At 47.0% G+C, this 14,849-nt stretch overlaps 1 protein-coding gene across 1 annotated transcript; it reads right to left on the bottom strand.

Moving 5' to 3' along the window:
- Positions 1–249: 249 nt before the first annotated feature.
- CD3E (CD3e molecule) lies at positions 250–13,673 on the bottom strand. Its single transcript, XM_035009050.1, has 9 exons — positions 13,473–13,673; positions 13,250–13,361; positions 11,161–11,181; positions 9,467–9,484; positions 5,679–5,708; positions 5,046–5,261; positions 3,709–3,876; positions 3,110–3,156; positions 250–2,225 (listed from the first exon to the last, which is right to left on the bottom strand). Exons 2-9 carry the CDS (start codon positions 13,296–13,298, stop codon positions 2,169–2,171), a joined length of 606 nt encoding a protein of 201 aa, XP_034864941.1. The 5' UTR covers positions 13,299–13,361; positions 13,473–13,673; the 3' UTR covers positions 250–2,168.
- Between the last annotated feature and the right edge of the window lie 1,176 nt (positions 13,674–14,849).

Below are 14,849 nucleotides of genomic sequence, written 5' to 3'. Positions count from 1 at the left end.
GAACACAAGCAGGGAGAGTGGGAGGGGGAGAAGCAGGTTTCCCCGCGGAGCAGGGAGCCTGATGCGGGGCTCGATCCCAGGACCCTGGGATCATGACCTGAGCTGAAGGCAGAGGCTTAACGACTGAGCCATCCAGGCGCCCCTGTTTTTGCCTGGTTTTGACATCAGGCTTTGTCATTAGGGTTCTCTAGAGAAACAGAACCAACACAATGTGTATGTAGGAGATGGAAGAGAGAGAAGGAAGGGAGGGAAGAGAGGAGAGAGAGAGAGAGTTTTATTTTATTTTATTTTTGTCTCCCCTGAGCACTTAGCACAGTGCTGGTCTGCGACATGAGTGATGAGAAAAGCACTCGCTGCAGGAGTGCCTAAGTGATTAAATACAGAACTTGAAAGCCAGGAAACCCGAGGGCATTCTTTATGATCACTGTCAGCACCGGCACTGGGTAGATGTTCAGAGCGTTGGAGTTGGACAGTCCTGCCTGTTCATTCCTGCTCCCTCACTCACTAGCTGTGCAACTTGGGCAAATAACTTAACCTCTCTGAGTCTCTGTAGCCTCATCTGTAAAAGGAGGACACCATCCATCTTGTCTACTTTGTTGCGCTAAGGATTAAATGAGATAAGGCATGGAAAGTGCTGAGGGTGATTTCAAGAGCCTAGTCACTGCTCACTAGCCCTTAGCTGTTACTGCTTTTCTCACCCTGAGCCATACGTCCCCTTCCTGGAACATGATCAGGTGCACCTGGGACAAGAGCGCCAGCCTGCTGGTCAGCAGCTAGTGAGTGAGCATCTGGTGTTGTGCACAGAGGGCAAGAAGCACCGACAGGGGCCAACAGACCTGTAGCCGCAAGCCTGAGGCTGAGTGTGCACGGCACGTGGCAGGCTGCTAACCACGAATGGCCTTTTCGTGGTGGCCACACGCATCAATAGCCCTGTGGTCAGCCGGGGAGGTTTCTGGGTGCAGTGAGGGTGAAGGGGGCCTGCTGGGGCTTCTCATAGCTCCGGCCTCTGCTCTGTGCTGGAGGAGCACAGGGAGCCGGGTGGGGGCCAGGCCCTCCTACCGGCCCCCGCAGCCCACATCCGGGCCTGCCAAACCTCAGCCACCTTCTGGCTGCCTCGCAGGGGGCGGGAGGGTGCTTCTCGGCAGCACCTCCTTCTCCACGGCCCCGCCGGGGGCTCAGCCCTGGCTTCCTCTCCCAGCAGCTTGTGGAAGTCTGGGTCCCGCCCCGAAGCCTCCAAGCTCCCCATCCGCCGCCCCCACCTGCCTTTGAAGGCTTCTGCTTCTGTGCCTCTGTTTTCTCAATTGACCACTCCACCGGGGACCCATCAGTCACTCTCTGACATCCTTGGTGCTTTTCTCCAAGAGAAGTGAGTCAGAGGACTATTTGTTTACTTCTTTCTCTGTCTCTTTTTTATTTATTCCCTAACACCCTCTCCAAAGACAGCGGCAGCACCTGTTTTGGGGATCATAGTGGGGGGGCGGCATTGAGGCAAAGGTAGAGAGGACGTGAGGAAACAAGGCAGCCTCTGAGGGCCTCCCAGAAAAGAGGGACAGCAATTCTTTCGGCCAAATACACTTTATTTCTTTTCTCTCTCAGCTGTCAGGGAGCCTAGCATATTCATTGGAGGGGCCTGCAGGGAAGACCTGGGGTAGGGAGTAACGGGCTGGCTCTGGGCCAGGGTCTGTGCATGGGGCAGGCCCCCTGCTGGAGTTACCCAGTCCATCCCCACAAAGCGTTGCCAAAGAGAGAGCTGGAAGAAAAGAAAGGTAGACAGATGCAATAGTTAGGGATGGGGGCAAGTTCTTCCCAGGAAAGGGGGGAAGGGAAGGGAGCAGGGACATCTCCTGCAGGGTAGGAAGGAACTGGTGATGGTGGGGGTGAATAACAGAAATAAATAGCCTGACCAGAGGGCAGCCCGGGCGTGAGGGCGTGAGGGCGTGAGGAGCTGTGATGTTTCACAAGATAATGAGGCAGAGATAGTCTAGGGCTGAGGGCCAGCAGAGAAGGCAGAATGGAGGGAGCTGGGGACAAGGCTGCAGGGTGTGAGTTCTCCAGCAGGCAGAGGAACAATTCTCTTCTGGAGTCCAGGATTTACCCAGGGTACAGGGAGTAGCAGGCCTTGGAGAAGCCAGAGCTGGGCCTGGAGGAGGCAGCGTCCTCAGGAGCCGTCAGATGCCTCTCTGATTCAGGCCAGAGTACAGGTCCTGCTGGCCTTTCCGGATGGGCTGGGGGGCGGGGGGTGAATAGAGAGGTTGTGGTCGGCAGGATGGGAGGAAGTAGTTCCTAACAAAGAAGGGCCCCTGAAGATCTAGCTTTAGTGCCACGGAAAGAACCTTGCACTAGGAACCAGGAGACAGGCTCCAATCCTAACCTGGTGCCCCCTGGTAACAGATTTGAACCTATCACCTTCTGGGAGCCTCAGCCTTCCCATCTCCAAAATGGGAATCTAAAGACCCACCTCTCAGGGCATTTGTCAGGATTAAATGGAGTCACTTACATGGAAGTGAATACCACCTGCTTGCCTGGTGCTCGAGAAATACCTGTGGCCCTTGTTCAGGTGTGATATTCCCGATACTGAACAACTGGTAGGACACGCACACCAAGCAATCGAAACAATCCTGGCAGTTCTCTGCCATGCCAGGCATTAACTCTTCAGTTGTCAGATCGAGAGGCAGTCTAGTGGGGGGAGAGGCTGTGATGTCTGGCAGTGTGTGTGCTGGGAGAGCGGGGCAGGAAGCTGGCGGCTATTTACCAATGAAGTACTTTCATATTTCAACGGCCGATGTGGCTGCACAGTGCGTGCAGGTGGAACCTCAGTGCTGAATTTGTCATGTGGGCGTGTGTGGATATGGTATTCCCCATGCTGTATCCCAGCTAGTGAATAAGCCACCGAAAGAGGGTGTCACCGCCCCCCGCCCCCGACCCAACGCCATGGTTGTAGAAGCCATGCAGCCTTGGAAACAGCCCAGCTCGGCAGAGGCCAGCACAAGGCGGGCTGTCTGGCAAGCCTGAGTGAGGGGCTTCGAAGTGTCTGGCAGGCCGGATGGACAGGCCCACCTGTCCCCTTCTCCCCTAGAAAGCTCCCCTCCCCGACTCCATCCCTTGGTACCTCGTAGTCCGGATTGGGAACAGGTGGTGGCCTCTCCTTATTTTGTCCTGCAGAGGAGGGAGGGGGAAAGGGTTAGCTCCCACGAGGGAACACCCATCTCGGGGCCATGAGACCGAGATCCGGGAGGGACGGCAAACCCCTTCTTTCTCTCCTCTAGGCCTCCCTTTCTCCATCTTGGCCACTCTGTCTCCTGTTTCCTTTAATCCCATCCCTAATGACCTCCATACTCTTCGTATCACTTTATGATTTTCCTCAGCTCAAAGTCCTTCCATGTCTCCTTTTCTATGGGTAAGGGAAGGGAAAAGGCAGGAACGAAGATCCCAAAGTCTCTCTCCCCACAGATTGGAGGGAGGAGGTGTGGAATCTGGTTACTCCAGAATACTCCACAGCCATCCTGTTAATACACTTTTTGTATTTCTCTAGGGCAGGACAGAGAGAAGCCATCTGAGACGTGATACCCTCTGTCCAGATGTTGGCCACACGGGGAATGTTCTATAGAAGCTGTCTTGAGCTGGCTGTGGACTTGCCACCCATCCTGGCCCAGGCTGGACATCCCCCCCTTGGTGGGACTCTCTTCCGATGTAACTCCATGGTCTTACCCCTAGTCTTGCCGCCGGCACCTCTTGCTCTCATCACAGGCATGGCATTGGCCTTTCTGTTCTTGCTGTAGTAATACACCAGCAGCCCCAAGCCCAGAGTGATGCAGATGTCAGCTATGATGATTGCAACCACTGCCATCACGTCCACCTCCATGCAGTTCCTACACACTGTGGGGGACAGAGATATGGGGAGGGGAAGAGAAATTACCGAGAAAAGAAGACACAAGGACAGTAGAGACCACCAAGGAACAAATAAGGGCGATTCTCCCTTTACTACTCACATGCTTGCCATGGCCAGAGCCGGACCTTTCAATGTGTGTAACACCAAGCAAAGAGTGAAGGTTATGGGTAGAGGCTCTGGAGTCAGAGAGTCCTGGGTTCAAGTCCCAGCTCCTTCACTCACTAGCTGTGAGAATTGTGTGAAGTGTTTTCAACTCACAAAGTCCCTGTTTCCCCTTGTATAAAATGGGAATAAAACAGGGGTGCCTGGGTGGTTAAGCATCTGCCTTTGGCTCAGGTCATGATCCCGGGGTCCTGCGATTGAGCCTGCTTCCCCCTCTCCCTGCCCCGTGCTTGTGCTCTCTCTCTCTCAAATAAATAAATAAATAAATAAAATCTTTTAAAAAAATGGGAACTAAGGGGTGCCTGGGTGGCTCAGATGGTTGAGCACCTGCCTTCTGTTCTGGTCATGATCCCAGGGTCCTGGGATCCAGCCCCGCATCGGGCTCCCTCCTCAGCGGGAAGCCTGCTTCTCCCTCTCCCACTCCCCTTGCTTGTGTTCCCTCTCTCGCTGTCTGTCTCTCTGTCAAATAAATAAGTAAAAAATCTTTAAAAAAATAAATAAAAAATGGGAACTAAATAGTACTTAACTCATGGTTGTTGAGAGGATTATATGAAAAAAAATCCATGCAAGTGCTTGAAACACCTAATGTTAGCTATCATTATTATGCCTTAGTTTATGACACTTTCTTATAGCAGCTTTGCAAATTCTTCTGAAGAATTGATCTCTGGATAAAGCACCAGATAAACCCCTATCTATGTGCCATAATTCCAGATTCGACATAACGCAAATGACGTGATTCTGTCTCTTGGAAAGTTGTTATTTTAGATCTAAGTGCTGACTGAGCTTTCCCAGATAACCCCCATATTGGTGTTTAATCCATATTTCAGAAAACACTGATGCTGTGTGGCCCCTGAGAGTCTCAGGATTGAGTAGAAGAGAAGCACAAAGATACCAGGGGACCGTGAGGTGCATTGGAAGAAATGATTGAAAATGCGCTCTTGAAATGGCCCTGTCTAAGGTGTCCCATGGTGTCTGCTCCGGGGACCTGTATTACCTCTTGCCTTCAGGTAGAGATAGTTCTTCTTCGAGACGTCTGCATAGCAGGCATAATAACCACTGTGCTCCACTTCTGAAAACTCAGCCAGAGATAGCTGCTTTTCATTAGCCTCTGGTATTTTTTCACCATTCATTTCCCATTGTAGATTTTCACCTTCAACTTCCTCAGGGCATATCAGCACTACCGTGGTTCCAGAGATGGAAACTTTATACCCTGGGAAACGGGAGAGAAGAGAAGAGAAATTGGAGGGAGAAACCATTAAGATTTTGGCAAAGGTAAATTAGGAATAGAAGAACCAACCAGACGCAGAAGGTCACCCGTCATCCAGGTCTTGGATTTTCTCATCAAAGGGGAGCTCTACTGGCTAGAGGGCATGAAAGAGGGGATCTGATGGAGAAGGGGAACTGGAGAACGTTTTGAGCATGACTTCAGAGTTTAGGCATGGACATGGGGGCTTGGGAAGGGGAGGAGGGAAGTAAAGGAAAGCCTAGAAAAGTCCCTTTGGGACTATTTCCAAAACAGGAGTTGGAATGACCTCAGTTCTTGGGGATAATCTCTCCCAACCAATTCCCTCTCCTCTAACCACCCACCTGCATCCTCAAGGCATCCATGAAAGACAGAGAAACTTACCTTTCTCTGGAGGTGAACCTGTTGATTCACCTGAACATGAGAAAAGGAAAGCACTGTAAGAAAATAACCTTGGATTAAGTTTAAATTGTAGACAAAAATTTTCAAGTGGGACTAGACATTATCCCCAAGAACCTCCAAAGAAGGCCCATCCTTTAGGGAGCCCCAAGCCTGGAAGGTGAGGTATGCTTGTTGATGCAGCTCAGATGCATCACATTGAGACTATACCAGCATGTGCCCCTAGATCCAGATCCACTGAAGCTCAGAAAGTCTTTTTTTTAAAGATTTTTTTTTTTTTTTTTAATCATGAGAGACAGAGCGAGAGAGAAAGGCAGAGGGAGAAGCAGGCTCCCAAGGAGCAGGGAGCCCGATGCGGGACTCGATCCCAGGACCCTGAGATCATGACCTGAGCCGAAGGCAGACGCTTAACCATCTGAGCTACCCAGGCGCCCAAAGCTCAGAAAGTCTTAAAACCCTAAAGCTGAAAAATTCTAGAAGTCTTCAAGCTCAGCCTCCTACATTAGCACAAACTGTATTCTGGATAGACATGAAAGAGTCTTCTCAGAGATAAAGACCTTCACTCATCTTCACAAGATCTTTGAGCCACTGATTCTTGGTCTTACCTATTTTTCACCATTCAGAAGTTCTCTCTTATAATGAACAGAATCCCTCATAGTAGAGATCAAGCATCTTTCTCCTTATTTTATACCACTTTTCTTTCATTGCCCTTAAATTATGTAAAGGACTGTACTCATTTTAAAGGAATGGTTCTTCCAATAAAAAGTGGCTTTATGTTGAACCATCTCCTGAGTATAATCAACTCTCAATAATTTTTGTTAGAGGGAGGCACTCTTGCTGTGGACAACTAAAATCCACTAAGATAATTTAGGGGCCCAGGCACATTCCCCACAGCAGGCAATGCTATCCTGGGAGGTGCGGCTAGGGTGCATCCTTGCTTTTTGGAAGACTTGTGGCCGGGACACAGGGCGGCACTAGGTTATGCTCAAGCCTGGATGTGGCAGCTGGAATACAGGAGAGGTGGTGGTGCTCAGAGACAGCCCTCTCCCTGTTGGGGGCTTTTTGCTACAGTATGCTGTTGGGGAAAGAGCACTGGACTGCATCAGCCCTGTGTTTGGATCCCAGATCTGCCTTAGGCTGTGTGCTTGAGGACAAGTCATTGAATTTCTCTGAGCCTCAGTTTACTCATCTGGGAAATGGAGATGAAACACCCACCTCACAGGGTATTTGTGAGTATTAAATGGATTGTGCTGGTTAAAATGAATGGTACACAGCGGATGCTTAAAGAAAAATATTAGTTACTTTCTTCCTTTCCTTCTTGGAGTCCTGCTACAATGGAGAACAGAACTGAGTTCTGACCCAGTTGCTCAGGCACCTCTCTGGCTGAGATCATACGGAATGGTAAACAAGTCATTCTCCAAATTTATCTATCTGCTAATAATTGGGGGTTGAGTATAATGATGTAGATAGTTGATGTTATTTTGACTTAGAAATAATTTTTCAATACTGCTATTTCTTAGCAATGTTAAATAAGCTAGAAATCATAAATAAAACCATTTAAAAGTAAATAGACACTTCACTCTGCGTGGTGTGTTTGTTTGAAAAGAAATGTAAAGAATGTAAAGAAAATTGCTCAGGAGTTTTATCAGCGCAGATTTGGTAGCAGAGCTTAGACATACATGCTCATACAAGGGCCTGGACGTCTGTGCCTAGAAATAGTTAGAATGCTCACAAAGATTTAATATACATCCATCCAGAGACAGTGTTTCATGATGGTTAAGAAAATGAGCATCAGTATCAACTAGATCTGCATTTCTATTTATCTCAGTGTTCGGGCTATTTATTTTCTAAACCTTGGTTTCCTTATCTGTAGAATAGGGAGATTAGAAGAATTAAATGAGAAATTCAGGTAAAATATTTAGGGCAATACCTAGAATACGCATGCTCAATAAACTCTAATGCTTATTATCTAGTCTGCATGTTTCCCATAGAATAATAACTAAAATTCACCCATTGCTTCTATATGTCAGATAATGTTCTAAGTGAATCACTTATTCCATCCTTAAAACAAACTTACAAGCTAGGTATCATTATTATTTCCATTTTATACACGATGATGCTATAGCATAGAAGAGTGAAGTAAATTATTCAGACACTCAACGAATAAGAAGTTGATCCAGGGTTCAAATATGGCACTCTAAGCTTCTTAACCTCACACCACACAGCCTTAACTCCTCTGACTAAAATATTCTTCTTTCTAGGGCGCCTGGGTGGCTCAGTCGTCAAGCGTCTGCCTTCGGCTCAGGTCATGATCCCAGGGTCCTGGGATCGAGTCCCACATCGGGCTCCCTGCTCGGCAGGAAGCCTGCTTCTCCCTCTCCCACTCCCCCTGCTTGTGTTCCTGCTCTCGCTATCTCTCTCTCTGTCAAATAAATAAATAAATAAAAATCTTTAAAAAAAAATATTCTTCTTTCTAAAATACAAGGTCATTGGGGCGCCTGAGTGGCTCAGTCGTTAAGCGTCTGCCTTCGGCTCAGGTCATGATCTCAGGGTCCTGGGAACCAGCCCTGCATCGGGCTCCCTGCTCAGCAGGAAGCCTGTTTCTCCCTCTCTCACTCCCTCTGCTTGTGTTCCCTCTCTCTCTGTGTCTCTCTCTGTCAAATAAATAAATAAAATCTAAAAAAAAAAAAAAATACAAAGTCATCCTTTATTTTACTACTTTTTTTTTTAAGAGAGAGAGAGAGTGCATGTGAGCGGGAGGGGCAGAGAGAGAAAGAGAGAGACAGAATCTTAAGCAGGCTCCATGCTCAGCACAAACCCTGATACAGGGCTCGATCTCATGACCCTGAAATCATGACCTGAGCCAAAATCACGAGTCAGACATTTAACTGACTGAGCCATCCCAGCGTCCCAAAGCTCATCCTTTAAAACTCAGCTCAAGAATCACCTCTGGGAAAAAAACAAAACAAAACAAAACAAAACAAAAAAACAAAACAAAACAACAACAAAAAACAAAACAAAAAAACAAAAAACAAAACAAAAAGAAAACAAAAAAACAAAAAACAAAACAAAACAAAACAAAAAAGAATCACCTCTGGGGAAGCTTCCCTACTATCTTCTGTAGAGTTGACCACTACTGTTTTTTTTTTTTTAAAGATTTTATTTATTTATTTCAGACAGAGAGAATGAGAGGGAGGAGGGTCAGAGGGAGAAGCAGACTCCCTGCGCAGCAGGGAGCCCGATGCGGGACTCGATCCCGGGACTCCAGGATCATGACCTGAGCCAAAGGCAGTCGCTTAACCAACTGAGCCACCCAGGCGCCCCGACCACTACTGTTTTTATAGTTCATTTTAGCTGGTACTTACCCATATCACAGCACACAACGCACTGTACTATCAGTTATTTATCTTTTACAGAAAACCATCAGCTTCTTGAAGAAAGGGAATTAGTGATCATTTACTCATTTAAAAAATATTTGCTGGGCACCTACTATGTGCCAGGCACTGGGCCAGGTGAATAAGACGCCATCTGTGCCTTCAAAGAACTTGTGATTCACATAAAAATTCAGTGGTGGCTCCCACCCACACCCACATGTGTATGCTTCCCTGAATGCATGCTCAGGGATACATGTCAGCCACAGACGTAGGCGCATTTCTTACAAATCCTACCGATGGACAATTGTATTTTTCTTCTGGTAGTTCTGGTTCTCAGTGTTTATTACTACGATTGTCCTTAATACCATTTTGTTCCACATAGAGTGAAAATCCTCTTACCTGTATGTTCCTCAGTCTCTGAAAAGGAAATGATAAAGCAACTATTAGCTATACTTCTTTTTTTTTTTAAATTTTTAAAAAGATTTTATTTATTTATTTGAAGAGAGACACAGCGAGAGAGGGAACACAAGCAGGGGGAGTGGGAGAGGGAGAAGCAGGCTTCCCGCTGAGCAGGGAGCCCGATGCGGGGCTCGATGCGGGGCTCGATGCGGGGCTCGATGCGGGGCTCGATGCGGGGCTCGATCCCAGGACCCTGGGATCATGACCTGAGCCGAAGGCAGACGCTTAACGACTGAGCCACCCAGGCGCCCCTATTAGCTATACTTCTATCAGCTACTCAGAACAGACCCTGCTCCCCTGGGTCAGGACCTTCTGAAACTAATGTAACATTGTATGTCAACTCAATTCCAAGAAAAAAAGAAAAAGAAAAGGAAAAAAAAGACTGCATCATGGAATTGCATCAGCCTGTCAGCAATGTTTATGACTGGTGAAATAATTATGGGCAAGTTTATATTTATCTTTCCACTTCTCTACAGTATTAAAATGTGATTTTCTGGGGCGCCTGGCTGGCTCGGTTGATGGAATGTGCAACTCTTGATCTTGGGGTTGTAAGTTTGAGCCCCACATTGGGTGTGGAGATTTTTTTTAAATCTTAAAAAAATAAAATATAATTTTCTAAATTAAAAAGAAGACAACAATGGGTCTTCAAATTCCTCATGACTGTATAGGAAAAGCTGTTTGGGGCCCTACATCCTACATTAACACCTGATGGCAATTTACAAACATGGATCCTAAGTAGTGATTTTGCAATATCAATTACCACATTATACACCTTAAACTTACATTGTGTTATACATTAATTATATCTCAATAAAGCTGGGGAAAAAAGAAGATAGGTATTGCACATAAATCAACGATGAAGAAAAATCAACTTTAACTGGCAGTAGCTTGCAGAAGAGATTAGTTACCCTGAAGCACATGAGTGCTTTCGACACATTCCATCTGTCAATAAGGTAATATTAAAGCATGCTGCAGGGTAAAAAAGAAAAAAAAAGAAAGGATTCTAAAAACATTGCAAAGGGGGCAGTGTCACAGAATGTAGATGGGCCCAGTGGCCGCCTTAAAACACAAAATGGGTCACTCAGCACAGAGAAGCTGATTGAATAGAAAGCCTTCCAATACAGGGACACTCCTGACTCTGCCACTGTGATCGGGAAGTAAGTCCAGGCCAGGTGTATTCACATTCGTGTGCACACATGAATGCAATGCACACGCATTCAGAGTATTTGGACATGTGACTCTAAGGTGCACCCACATGATGCTCCAGAGGCTTATTCACCACATCCCCGTGCATACATTCATACCTTCTACAAAATCCCACACCAAATATGACATGCAAACAAATGAAAACTTTTGGCACATTCAACTCAACAGTCTAAATTTTTTTCTTTTGAATGGTTAAGACTTGTATTTCCTATGATGTCCATTGCTTTTCCTCTTCTGGGCTGGAACTATCTTTAGACTGACCAGGAAAAGGCAAAGGAGAAGGTGGTAGAAACCTCTTTTATGGGTCTCTGGGGAAGCTCTGTTGGTGGGGGTGGGGGTGGGGGTGGGGGGAGTCTAGAGAAAGCTCCATTCATAAAAACAAAGAATGCCAGGTTGATTTCATAACAAGGAAAGAAAGCATATCTTACCTTCCTGCCCCCAAGCGCCAACTAGAAAATAAAATAATAAAAAAAAAAGGAGTTAGTAAATGTTGTGGGTCCCTGAAATTCCAAGCCGAGAAAGTAATGTGGTCTGGTCTGACCATTTCTGAACATCTAAAGTCTTTCCCAACCACCCCTGGGTCATATTCATTGCTGTACCCCAGGTAAGGGATGCGTATTGCTGGGTATGGACCAGGGGTTCCTGATCAGTTTGGATGAAACAAAGCAAAGAAGCGTCTAGCATTGAACATGAACACTCAGTATTTGACAAACAGGAGGTAGAAAAAGTTCAGGCTACTTTTTGGGCCACTGGAGAAATAGCAAAAGAATTTTGCCACCAAGCCTCCATTTTGAAAATCAGACTGTGGAAGAAAAGCAAGCTCTCGGTTAGGTACAAATGTTGAGAATCTTGTTCTGTCTCTGGCTCTGGCTTGTCTGTTCAGTTTTTCCATTTGTTTTCTGCTTGAGATGGAGATATTTGACACTCCCCTTACTCATCACGTAGAGCCGTTGTGCCTGGTCACATTTCCAATGGGCTCCTCACTTAGCACTAACTTGGACTCATTATGGATGACCAGTTTCCCTGATGTTGCCTGAAAGTTTTCCGTATACCTGGACCTCTCTTTTACCAACAGCCTCTACATGGAGTGAGACCCCCTCCACCTGCCCACCGCCCATCCATTTCCAGAGCAGATGGGGCACAGTCTCATGATGTCAAATCTTGAGGGGTGCTTGGGACATTGATATCCAGTCTCTTTCTCTCTCTCCATCCCCCCTGTCCCCTCCGCCCTGGGAAAACATAGTTGATATTATAAGCCTCTAAGAAAATGCCTGATCCCTCCTTGCAGGAGTCACACCCTGCCCCTTGACAACCTCAAAATGTTTTCCTTGGACCAGTCGCAGATTTAAAAGCCCAAGAGCTTATTAGCAATGCAGAATGGCAATCGCTACTCCAGTCCCGCCGAAGCAGAAGCTGCAGAATACCAGGTGATTTGTGTGAGCCTTCAAGCCTGAGAAACTCTGGGGCGCCTGGGAGGCTCAGTCGTGAAGCGTCTGCCTTCCGCTCAGGTCATGATCCCAGGGTCCTGGGATCGAGCCCCGAATCGGGCTCCCTGCTTGGCGGGAAGCCTGCTTCTCCCTCTCCCGCTCCCCCCACTTGTGTTCCCTCTCTCGCTGTGTCTCTCTCTGTCAAATAAATAAATAAAATCTTAAAAAAAAAGCCTGAGACCCTTACAGCGAAGCAGGAAGTGGAGACATCATGGCTCTGGCTCTGCGGAGCCCCAGCCTTTTCTAGGCCGCTGAAATAAAGCCATCCAGAGCCATTTTACACCATGTAGCCATGAAGCGCATAGGCCTTGTAGGCAGACAGTCGCGTTCCCCAGGTCTGCTTTCGCACTTACTAGCTGCGTGGCTTTAAACAAGTTATTTACTACCTTCGCGTATCAGTTTCTTTGTCTGTAAAATAGAGGATGTAACGTTTACCTTCCAAGATGGAGGTAAGAATTAAATTAGGTAACACGTGTAAAGAATTTTTTCTTTATACAGTGTCTGGCACTTAAACAGCAACCTTTATTTTATTTTTTTTATCTTATCTCCTTTGGGATGTGGAATTGCTTTTGGTTATTTATCAATTTATATTCTCCCTTGCTTCAAAAAGGACTAAATTAATTGAAAGCTCTTGGTCACCAGCGTGTATTGTCTTGGGGATTAATTTTGAGATTCCTGGCTGGAGGAGGGGTGGAGATTAGCTCTAATCTCTTTTGTGTTCATTCTTCGAGGCTGGGTAGTTTACTGATGAACCAGCTTTTGTTCTTGGAGGCAGAGAAAGTTCTCTGCTTTCAAAAGCAATGATCCCAAATGCTTTTCTTTGGCTGTTCCCTGAAAATTCTCCCGTGCATGGAGCGTATTCTTTCCCACTAGCTTGCAGTCTTAGATCCCTGCCTTCATGTAGCACAAAACATTCCTTCCGTCTTCTGGTAAATGAGGCTCCGTGGGACCACTGGGCAGCACAAAGGTAGGCTGGGAGCCTTCCCATAGTCTGGAGAAATACCACCCTTTCTCATTTCATCCTACTTACCTGATAAGAGACAGAGTCCCAGAATTCTCCAGAGGTTCCCCGACTGCATCCTTCTCTCACTGGATGGACCCTTATTCTACCTAAGATGGCGGAGGCCGGTGGCTTATTACTTCTGAAAAAGAAACCAGAGGACTTTCCCAAAACCCCTGCTGAAGGTGAGGACCCTGAGGTCATCGTTCCCAATGCCGGGATGAAAAAGGGGACCCGTGAGAGGAAGACTCACCATTTTCCGAAGCAGGCACCTAAGGCTGGGAGGGGAGGCGAGTTTCTGAACCCCACACAGGAAGTGTGGAGGGGCCTCTGGGCCTGTAGGGTTCTACGTCACTTGGAAACGTTGGAGGCAGAGGCAGCCACCTGGGTTGGCTGGGGAGAGATGGGCCCCCTATCTTCCCATAGCACAAGCAACAGCGCTGTGGCAAAACCTGAAGGGAAGATGAGAAATACCTGCAATTTCACTGCGCGGGGCCTTGCATGGTAATAATGCCATGGCTGGGACTCCCTTCTCAAATACCCCGTCCCCCCAAATAAGCTGTGACAAGGAGGGGAGCACTGAATATTTGCTTTTTTTTAAAAAAAATATTTTATTTTATTTATTTATTTTTAAAGGTTTTATTTATTTATTTGAGAGAGTGAGAGAGCGTGAGAGGGAGAGCATGGCAGGGGAAAGGGGCAGAGGGAGAGGGAGAAGCTGACTCCTCGCTGAGCAGGGAGCCCACCTCTGGGCTCTAAACCAGGACGTCAGATCATGACCTGAGCCGAAGGCAGACACTTAACTGACTGAGCCACCCAGGCGCCCCTAAAGATCTTTTTTTTTTTTTTTAAGATTTTATTTATTTATTTGAGAGAGAAAAGAGCATGAGAGGGGGAGGGTCAGAGGGAGAAGCAGACTCCCTGCCGAGCAGGGAGCCCGATGTGGGACTCCATCCCGGGACTCCAGGATCATGACCTGAGCCGAAGGCAGTCGCTTAACCAACTGAGCCACCCAGGCGCCCCATGAGATTTTTTTTTTTTTTTTTGAGATCTTATTTTTAAGTAATCTCTACACTCAGCGTGGGACTTGAACATACAACCCTGAGATCAAGATTTGCATGCTCTGTGGACTGAGCCAGCCGGGCACCCTTTGCTTTCTTTATGGTGTGCCCGTCATGGGATAGCAGGGACATCTCATTAACAAAGCCTCTTGACTTGAAAATACACGTTGGCTTAAAACCATGAGGTCCCCCCCCGCTTTTTTTTTGCCTATGAATTTACAAAAATATACATGTATTTTTACAAAATTATTTAAAAACACAGCATTCAGTGTTGGAAAGGGTAAAAGGTGAGTCTCAAAATTTGCTGATGTCGGGCGCCTGGGTGGCTCAGTTGGTTAAGCGACTGCCTTCGGCTCAGGTCATGATCCTGGAGTCCCGGGATGGAGTCCCACATCGGGCTCCCTGATCAGCGGGGGGTCTGCTTCTCCCTCTGACCCTCCCCCCTCTCATGCTCTCTCTATCTCATTCTCTCTCTCAAATAAATAAATAAAATTAAAAAAAAAATTGCTGATGTCATTGTATATTGATACGGCCTTTCTTCATTTTAAGCATACATTAATCAAATACTT

The sequence above is a fragment of the Mirounga leonina genome, unplaced genomic scaffold, assembly GCF_011800145.1.
Source record: "Mirounga leonina isolate KUSES-001 unplaced genomic scaffold, KU_Mleo_1.0 Mir_153, whole genome shotgun sequence".
NCBI lineage: Eukaryota > Metazoa > Chordata > Mammalia > Carnivora > Phocidae > Mirounga > Mirounga leonina.
This window is presented reverse-complemented; position numbering and strand designations above follow the sequence as displayed.

Coding starts and splice junctions, on each gene's coding strand:
- CD3E (XM_035009050.1), bottom strand. CDS start 13,298: ATGCAGTCGGGGAACCTCTGGAGAATTCTGGGACTCTGTCTCTTATCA. Junction 5,262..5,678: donor AGGTTCACCTCCAGAGAAAG/GTAAGTTTCTCT, acceptor CCCGTTTCCCAG/GGTATAAAGTTTCCATCTCT. Junction 3,157..3,708: donor TGCCGGCGGCAAGACTAGGG/GTAAGACCATGG, acceptor CCTCCTCTGCAG/GACAAAATAAGGAGAGGCCA.